The sequence below is a fragment of the Hoplias malabaricus genome, chromosome 2 (genome assembly GCF_029633855.1).
Source record: "Hoplias malabaricus isolate fHopMal1 chromosome 2, fHopMal1.hap1, whole genome shotgun sequence".
NCBI lineage: Eukaryota > Metazoa > Chordata > Actinopteri > Characiformes > Erythrinidae > Hoplias > Hoplias malabaricus.
Genome location: NC_089801.1, coordinates 72,431,761 through 72,441,769, shown reverse-complemented (window position 1 = coordinate 72,441,769; position 10,009 = coordinate 72,431,761). Strand labels below are relative to the sequence as shown.

Here is a 10,009-nt window from a genome sequence, read left to right as displayed (position 1 = left end):
TGTTACAAAAGTTAACATCTCTTACAGTCTGGGGATGCATCTGTGCCTTGTATATCATCATTGTCCATAGAAAAGCATGTATCTCCAAAATTATAACTTTACAGGTTTGAGGAAAAACCTCTTAACTTTCGAAAGTTTAAACATTCATTCATTCATTATCTGTAACCCTTATCCAGTTCAGGGTCGCGGTGGGTCCAGAGCCTACCTGGAATCATTGGGCGCAAGGCGGGAATTCACCCTAGAGGGGGCGCCAGTCCTTCACAGGGCAACACACACTCGCACGTTCACTCACACCTACGGACACTTTTGAGTCGCCAATCCACCTACCAATGTGTGTTTTTGGACCGTGGGAGGAAACAGGAGCACCCGGAGGAAACCCACGTGGACACGGGGAGAACACACCACACTCCTCACAGACAGTCACCCGGAGGAAACCCACACAGACACAGGGAGAACACACCACAGAGCGGGAATCGAACCCACAACCTCCAGGTCCCTGGAGCTGTGTGACTGCGACACCTACCTGCTGTGCCACTGTTTAATGTTTAAACATTTCTTCCAATTAATTGGAATTTTAATTCTTAAAATTAATTTTGGAGCACTTCTATGGGTCGATTTATCATGAGCATTTGTCATAATGTAAAGGACTGTTGCTGTGAAAATTGAGATGCATATTTTTCTTTAGACAATATAATAATAATAATTAAAATAATTAGTAGTAATATAGTGCCTTTCACAAACCCAATTACGCTTTACAATCATAAGTTTTAAGCAGATATTTGGAGAAAGACAGGGCTGAACAATTACGAAGGACGGGTTTGTGAAAGGACAGGATATGTGATGCAGAGGCATATACTGGTATTTAAGAGAGACATAAGCCATCACAGTGATATCTGTTCCCCAGAAAGTCCATGGCTATTTCAGGAAGTCAATGACAGGTCTCATCCAGCCCACGCTACCACTTGCTCATTCATAGACACAGCATATTTGTGGTTGATGTGCCAGGCTACAGTCCAGATCTGTCTCCAGTGGTGCATGGAGAAATTGTTCACTCACAAAACAGCAACAATTAGTATCCTCAGTTCCCAAATCATCAAAAGAGTTTTTAAAAGAAAAGACAATGTAGCACAGTGGTAAACTATCCAAAAACTCATGGCCAAAGGTGATGATAGAGATGTAGATTGACCGGTATATTGAAGGTTTCGCTTTTTAGCTCAGTTCCCTCTCTTTTCCAATGACTGCAGCCACTGCATCTAATCTATGGTCAATCTCATGATACCTCTTCTTATGACCCGTGAATAAGACCCCATACAAGTTACCTTTCACATGATGTAGGTCCCCTACATGAAGGAAGCATGTCATCTTTTGCCATGAGACCACTTCAATCAAGTGCATACTGGAGGTCTTCATACAAAGAAGACAGAAAGACTACTTTATAGCACTCCCAGACAGTGCCGTGCCACCCTGTCCATAAATATCAGGAACAGGAGTAGAGAAAAGGCACAGTCCTGATGGGTCCAACCTTTTCAGCCTGTACTGAATAAGACTCATTTAATACAAAAATGAAAACTCACATTCTGACCAGCATGGCTCACCTCAGCCAGCCTCATACCCCCAGTCATATGCCTACTCCAAATCTTCAAAACACAGATCGAACAACAAACTCCCATTTCCCCTCAGTCATCTTCTAGAAGGTAAAGAGTAGGTCCACCTTTCCACAGCCAGGATGAAATCTGTGATATTCCCCCTCGATCTGAGTTTCGACTATCAGATATACTCTCTTTTCCAGTGCCCTGGCACGTAGTTTCCCAGGGAAGGTGAGAAGTGTGATGCCCCAATAACTGGCATACACTCTGCAGTCCCTGATTTTAAGAATGGGAAAAAACATTTTTAGTTTGCCAAAGGCACTGTCCCTAACGTCTATGCAATATTGCAGATCCATGTCAGCCAAGACACCTCCCTAAAATGGAGGTCTTTTACCAACTCCATGTGAATCTTATCCATTCCAGAGGTCTGCCATTACTACCTTAGCGACTTCGGCTAAGGAAATGGAATCTGACCGCCAGACACCTCTGGCTCTACTTCTGCAGGAGGGTTAGGAGGTTCTCTGGATCAGAAGTTCCCCAAAGTGTTCCTTCCAACACCTAACAACACAACAACAACAGTCATGTTCAGAATCAGTCCTCTGTAGACGTCACAGTCATTGCCTACCTGTGTGTAAAGGTGAGCCAAAATATATCTATCTGGTATCACTTTACCTCCTACACCAGCTCATAGACAGATAAACAGAAAGAGATAGATAAATAGACATTAATAAATAAACCCTGTTTACACTCCGTTTGGCAGATTTCACATCCTGCCAATTATAGAAATTTAATTCATATTTTAGATATTTTCACCCACTCTTCCTTGATATTCTTGTACCACTTTGTATGCACAGCATGTTTAAGGTCTGCCCACAGTTTCAATGTTGTATAGGCTGATCAGACGTCCTCTTTTACCCGGACATGTCCTCTTTTTTAGACTTAAAAAAATGTCCGGGCGGAATTTCACAAACGTCCGGGATTTTGTTTTTCTAGAGCTTACATAGAACTTCGAGAAGCGTTTCGTTCACAAACTAGTCCCTCCCCTACTCCGATTGGTTCGCTTGAGTGAGAAGGGGGCGTGGTGAAGTAGCCTAAAATCTTCTGATTGGACGGTCTGACTGTAGAGCCGTTATTGGTCGATATCCTTCCCTGTAAACATTTAATTGGTCAGTCTGCACGTCAGTAGTGCTTGTTTACGTCAGGCACAGCTCGTGTACCCACCCTCATCTCGAGCAGCTATGCCGAAACGTAAATGCAAGCTCTCGGATGAATTAAAAAGAAAATCCTATGTTTTCCCATGTGTAGCAAATAAAGGTGTAAAGCTCATCCATTCCCCCACCCCGGGTCACCCTACGTTTGTCACTGATTTAAAACTGGTGTATTTTTGTTTTCAGGCAGCGTTTGGCTTTTGTTTTTTTGTTATCTTGCATACTTGAAATGCCGAGGTTTGTAATGATGTGTTTATGCAAGTATTCTGTTGCACATAACATTTTTTCTTATATTTTATTTTTGTGAAAATAAATCAACATTTAAAAACTCTGAAGTTATTTATGTAAAAAAAATGTTTCCTGAAATGGTTTCGCTTTACTTCAAAAAAAGATACCAAATATTTAACTCGGGCAGATGTGCCCAAACTTTTGCGCACAATCGTCGTATGAATCAGTTCAACCAGTTCATTTCAAAGATTCGATTCTTTGTTGGTAAGTCGGTTCGTCTCTGTAGTGCAGTAGAGTTGACCAGATGCTGGCCTGGCCGAGCTACAGATTCTCGGAGGAGTGAGTTTAATCCAGGGTGGGAGTTTATCAATCACCGCAGTGTACTGTTTATCAGCTGGCTGAAGTCGGGACACGTCCCCGGACATTTTTATCTGACGGCGGATCTTTTTTTCCTTGAGTTTTCTTCGCGGTGATTGTTGGATGAGGAGGCGCCATGGCCAGTGGTCGGAAAGAGCAGCAGCTCACGTTCACTCACAGCAGCTAGCTTCGTTTTAACAGCGTTTGAAACGTTAATATTTAAAACGGATTAACTGTAAAAAGGAGTCACCGTCTGGATTTCTTTGACATCGAACCGTCTGTCTGCTGTGTTTTTACAGGCGTAGCTGTAGTGGTTAACGGTAACGTCGCTCATTCTCTGTTGCCTGCTGCTAGCAGCTAGTGTGCTAATATAGCCAAAAAGACGTTTTTTTTTCTTGGTTGAAACCGAGTGATATTTACTTGTAATACCAGTTTTTGTTCATTCAACGCCGGCACGTGCCCTTTGAATATATATCTTTAGCCAAACGAGCTATTTAAATTGACTGTTAGCGTTTATTTAGGGCACATATTGCCGTAAAAGCGAGTTAAAGACATTTTTAGCTGAGCCGCACAGAATCGCGGGGACAGCGTGGAGCTGACAGCGGGTTTTCTCCGCTCTGAGAAAAAAAACATTTCTACCTTTTACCCAAGACGTAAATAAGGATAAATCTGAAAAGGAAGTTCGCCTTCTGGACGCGCGGTTGGAGGAGAAATTCCAGGAACAAGAGCTGAGAAATGTCGGGTCGGCCGAGAACCACCTCCTTTGCGGACGGCTGCAAACCAGTGCCGCAGCCTTTTGGCAACGTCAAAGTGAGCAGTAAGTATAAAGCCTCACTCTCGGGTTCTGGGATCAAATGCTTAATAAATCTCACGCTTTTAAGCCTTAAATACCAAAATGCGTACTCAGTCGAGCTCTGAAAGGCTCAAGACTGCAGAAAATCTTGTGATTTTTAATGTGTCGAGATAATATTTCACCTGGAAACGAACGTAAACCAAGACTTTGCTTAGTTTGTCTGTAAACTACTGTACATTCAAATGATTTAGTGCTCTTCCCTGTAAACTGAGGTACACTTGCCTTTATAATATTTGGTGATATTCCATATAAATTAATATACACCCACTTTAACAGGCTTTGATCATCTTCCCTGTGGTCAGTTTTAAAACCTTGGTCACTTAATAAGATGTAGGGATAGTATGGGAATTATGTGCCTGTCCCTGTGTTTTTCATTATAATTAGAATGCTCAGTCCAGTGCTTGATGAACACTTGATGGTCTTTCTTAGTTTAAATGAACTCAGTGGTCACCCATCTGTTCAATAGGACTCTGAGAACTACCAGGGGATCCAGGGCAGGTGTCCAGTTGCGCTGAGAGCCGTGCAGTGATGCACTCTGCCACACTACAGCATAACCGCTACCTTAATGTGGATTAGCGGACGTAAAAATCATTGATTTTACATTTTGAAGACGGGGGCTGTGTGGTGGAAGTGGAGAGAGTTTCTTGATGCTGTGTCTAAAACGTTATTTAGACACGTGTTTACGAAACGAAGGGTGTTAACAGGGAGTTCGTTCCTCGTTTGCTGCATCACTAGCATCTACTCGACTAAGAAAATCTTTAGATGTTGGAACGTAACTGTAGGAATTTAATGGCAGTCGGCCAGTTCTACCACAAGAGCATTAGAGAAGCCAGGTATGGATGCTGCAAGATCAATCACGGCAGTCACTCCAGCTGATCCCAAAAGTGGATGGTGCTGTGTTGCTTCAGAGAAACAGTTAGACTGCACGTTTAAAAAACCAAGGGTGAGGGATTTTTAATACACAGTGAGTGATGAACATGGGTGTGGTTGCTTCGGGTTTGTCTCTATTCTTGGGGCAGCCATGGCCATAAGGTTAGAGAAGTGAGCTTGAGGCCGGTGCTAAGGGGGTTGGCAGCCCCCTGCTTTGTTTGTGTGTTTGTTCACTGCCCCTAGTGTGTGTGAAGAATTGCTCACCGGTGTGTGTTCACTGCAACGGATGGGTCAAATGCAGAGAAGCAATTTCCCTAAAGGCAACAATAAAGGTGTTTCTTCTTCTTCTTCTTCTTCTTTCAGCAATGCTTTTCTGTGGAGAAAATCCAAGCTGTATCAGTGCATCTGATCACTTTAGTAATGATTGCACCAAAAAACAGCAGAATATGCCATTAAAAAATGCACATGGTTACTCTGAAAGATTATATATGGCTGGCTGTGTGTTGTGTATTGGGAATACATTTTAGCCTGGAGTACTTTCCTGTGGCTTGACCCTGTTGCATCAGGCACGTCCTGCCACAATGATGTCCATCTCTTATCATGCATTCTAGGAAGTGTTGATCACAGAACTTACTTTGGACTCTATCCCAATAGGGGGCCTTCCTCTGATCCCTTCATAGTGCCCTATTAATAACAACATATTTGGCAAAGGAGAGGTGACACGTGAACGAACACTAGAGCTAATGGCTTTTGATTTTATTAGAAGCCAGACCCTGAATGAAGGTGTGAGTATCTGTGATGGTCTGGAAAGTGCATATCGCCAACAAAGACATTGAGATATGTTCATTTTTAGTTAATTAGTGCGTAAAACTCTAAAAACGCAATATTTAAAAATCACAAATGGGCTTAATGCAGCATAATCTATTTGGCTTCATTTTTGAAAGTAGTTTAACAAAGGTTCAGCTTTAGGAGTTTTATTCATATGTTGATAACCACTTTGAGTCTTCAGTACGATTGATTTTATCTAACCTGGATATATATAAATAAGTAAGCCTATGTTTTAACACTCCTTGAAACAATGCTGTCTTGTAAGAGAAAATACAACCAGCGTTTGTCTGCATTTTTTATTTATTTTTATTTTAACTTTGACTTTAAATAAAACCTTGTTGTATTAGTGCCCCTTTCCTGTTCTGACAGGGATGATATGTAGCAGGCCTCAGTCTAAACTTAATCTGCGCTTCTCTAAGGCAGCGAGAGCTGCTGTGCTCTGCAGTTCTGACAGACAGGTATTGCAGCAGAGACCTGCGGTTTGGCCTAATGCGGAAATCCCAGTGATTTTCACTGTGGCTCGGTCAGCCTGCCCTGACACAGCATTCAGCACCGGCCAGCTGAGGTCATCTGCAGATCAGCGACCTCCTTCAGATCTGCTTTGAAAACCAGCCAACATTTGTAGGAAGAGGAAACTGCTGCCAGTGTCTTGGCGAATTGTGTCTAAATCGACACAAGACTAACTGTAACGGAAGTAACGGGCTTTAATTACTTAGTCCCAGCGAAATTTACCTGGAGATGGACCCCTTATTGATACACATGATTTCAGATATGACATTGCGCGGGAAGGTTTCCACAAACATTTGCCAGTATAGCATTGTAAATATTTATTATTCATTAAGATCTGTAAACTGTTACAGAAGCAGTGAGAATTCCAAAGAAGAAAAGAAAAAAGAGAAATAAAGAGCTCTGACATGGCACTTTAAAATATGGGGTGTGTATTGCATCTGCTTTTGTGTCAGAAAGAGGAAATTATCAATATTAGTAGGCTTTGAAAGGGTATTTTTTTCCCCTCTACGTACTAAAGATCAGAAGATCGATCAGTGAGACAGATCCCTCTTTTAGATTCTCTTTGATCACTCTATAAATCCTGCTGTTATTAGGTGAGTCATGAAGCAGCACCCAGGCCTGAAGCAGCGGCTATTCTTTAGGCAGGGTGTGGCCTAGGCAGTGGCGTGTAACACCTGATACTCACGTCATCTTCTGTTTCGGAGCCCTCTGAATTCAGACATGTCGACCTAGTCAGAGCGTGAGTGTGTGTGTGTGTTTGGGACAGAGGCTTATTTAGTTACAACTCTCTGGAATATCTGGAATTTGATTGGGAAGATTTTGATAATAGTCCTCTATGCTAACTTCACAGGTGTACATATCCATCAGAGGTAAGTTCTGGTCGTTCTTTGTGTACGACAGGTTGAGAAAAAGAATAGAACCTGATACATAGCGTTAGCAGTTATTATTTGAGTGATTCTACGTTTCTTTCTTAGTTGTATATAATTCCTTGACTTATGTAATATGTTAATCATTTAGTTTTTAAACGTAATATTAGCCTGCTTTTATCTTGATGTATTTTTGCGTTAAATGGCCTTGTACTAAGCTTCTGTTAAAACAGACTGTAAAAGAGGCCTTTCTTTTGTCTTTTGTTTTTATAGATGGATAAATATGTATTATTTTCTGTGCGAGTGGTTCTGAGGGTAGTTACATCTGAAACAGTCTTTTGCTCTTTTTTTGTACCTGTTCTTGGATTAGAGTTGAAAATTAGCCAGCTTTCCTAAACTGCCACATATTCAGTAATGATTTTTAAAGAATCTACACATTTAAAAAAAACCTCTCTCCTTAGCCAACGTTTACTGGATCAGCATGTTTAATATCTGAAAATTCTTCTTTATTGTTTGCGCAGTGGCTACGTTTATAATGTAGAAGAAGTCTCTTTTAATCAATTGACATTTATTATTTTATTCTCCATTATATCTGGAGTCCCATAAATGCAGCAGTTGTGTCTTGGCTGTACATTCGGGTTTATGGGGTGGTTGATTTGACGACCATTTCTTTCGTCTAGTGTGTAGTAGTCCTTTAAGTATAAACTGAATAAAGTACAGTAGCTAAAACATGTGGAAACCTATAAATCTCTAAGTTCAAAGGTCTTACATCAGACTTGACCAGTAATGCGAGTTTACAAATGCAATCTGAACTGCAGGTGAACATTCACAACTCTTGTGGTTATGTATTATGTACATGTAGCTGTTGTTCTAGCTGTGACTTACAAAATGTATATATCTAAGTTTTAACAGGACATATATAGAAGTTGGATTAGTTCTGTTGTTAAATCAGTTCTGTTTGACCTCTGGACTCTGGATTTAAGGTTGAATTCAAGCAACTCGTGTGACTCAATCTCTCCTGTCGCAAATGTCACAGTAGCAGGAAAATGTAGAGTAGGAACTCTAGAAGGTGGTATCCATGACTCTTTAAAATACTATGCCAGGAATATGAAAGTTCTCTCAGCTGACTGTTAGTGTAAGTGTCTGTGTCTTTAAATGTGTGGGTGTTCGTACTCTGACCCATCACATCTCTTTGGTCGGAGTAGAGGTGTTCGCTGTTCCAGGCCTTACTGTCTTACTGTTCCAGGAGGTGTTTGCTTTCTCTTTCTCTCTCGATCTCACACACACATGATCACATTAAGACTAACCTTAAACCATTTTTTGTGTATGATTATATCAGCAGGAACACACCTTGGAGGGGGCGCCAGTCCTTTGTAGGGCGATACTCAAACATTCACTCACACGCCTACAATTCACCTACAACATACACACAGAAACATATAAATAACATCAGAAACGTTACAGACGTAAACCTGCAAAAGTAAAACTGTATATTCTTAAAAAAATTCTCTATATTTCTAGGTTTATATTAAAGCTATTCATGTACACTGATCGATCATAACATTAAATACCACCTCCTTGTTTCTACATTCACAGTCCATTCTCGTTTTACAATGACAGACTGTAGTGGTGGTGTGTTGAACTGGTGTGAGCGGATCAGACACAGCAAAGCTGCTCGAGTTTTTGGTTGGTGGTGTCAGTAGAGTTAAGAGAATGGACCGTGAGTGTAACAACTATGTGGTGGTAATAATATTATGTGTATTTAGTTAGAAGAATACTATTAAGATGATTAAGGTTTAGTTCCTGACATAATACGCAGCCAAATTATTTTTCATATAATCTGATGTAACCTCTAAAATTGTGTTGCATTTCTCTAATGGTGTGTTCAGGCTTGTAGTCTGGTTTCCTTTACGTTTTAGTCCTGGTTTGGTTCACACTGATATTTTTACAATCAAACCAAAGTAAGCTAAAAAATTGAAAGTCGTGGCACACACACAACTTTTTTCCACCTGTTCAGGCACTCTCAGTCTGCATGTTTGGTGCACGCCAGAGCACATAAGGGCTGGCTCCCACTTAGTCTTACAAATCACACTAAGGTTAAGGGTAAATAAACAGCACCAGGGTTTATTTAAATCAAACCAAAACTTACAAGTCTGAACACACTCGAAAAAGTTAACCGAGCTGACTTGGTAAATTCTAGTTTCTAAACCTTTATGCCAGTGGTGGAGCCAGACAATTTTCATAGGGGCGGCCCGACTGAGACCATTACTCACACAGGGAATGATACCTTATTTTTTTTTCTGTGTGAATTTGCTGTGGATCTAGTAGTGTTTTTTGATCATGCACTCATTTACTGATACAGGCATTGAGTACAGCACTACCATCTGTTTCTTCAGAGAAGTACTTGTTTGAGGTGCACTTTTAGATTGCATCCCTACAGAAATGGTACTGCAAAAAAGTTGCTGGCAAAGCGTTGGTGGGAGGGCCCAGGGGGTGCCCGAAGATTAATTTATGGTGGCCTTGGCCAACATTGGCTCCGCCCCTGCTTTATGCACCAGCATAGAAAGTAGAAAAATATCAGATATCGACACTAGCCTAGCTTAAACCACTAATTCCATCCAAGCATGAGATGCTCCATAACTATTACAGTAGCTGCATCCACTGAAAAAAAGATTAAGCATTGCATATATTCCTTAATTATTT

The 10,009-nt window shown here is 41.1% G+C and overlaps 1 protein-coding gene across 1 annotated transcript in view; it reads left to right on the top strand.

Moving 5' to 3' along the window:
- Positions 1-3,306: 3,306 nt before the first annotated feature.
- The window catches only part of gsk3bb (glycogen synthase kinase 3 beta, genome duplicate b), a 28,048-nt gene continuing 21,345 nt past the window's right edge, over positions 3,307-10,009 (top strand). The window contains exon 1 of the mRNA XM_066661383.1: positions 3,307-4,196. Within this exon, the coding sequence (XP_066517480.1) occupies positions 4,115-4,196 (82 nt within the window). The 5' untranslated portion in view covers positions 3,307-4,114. The remainder of the gene's footprint in view (positions 4,197-10,009) is intronic.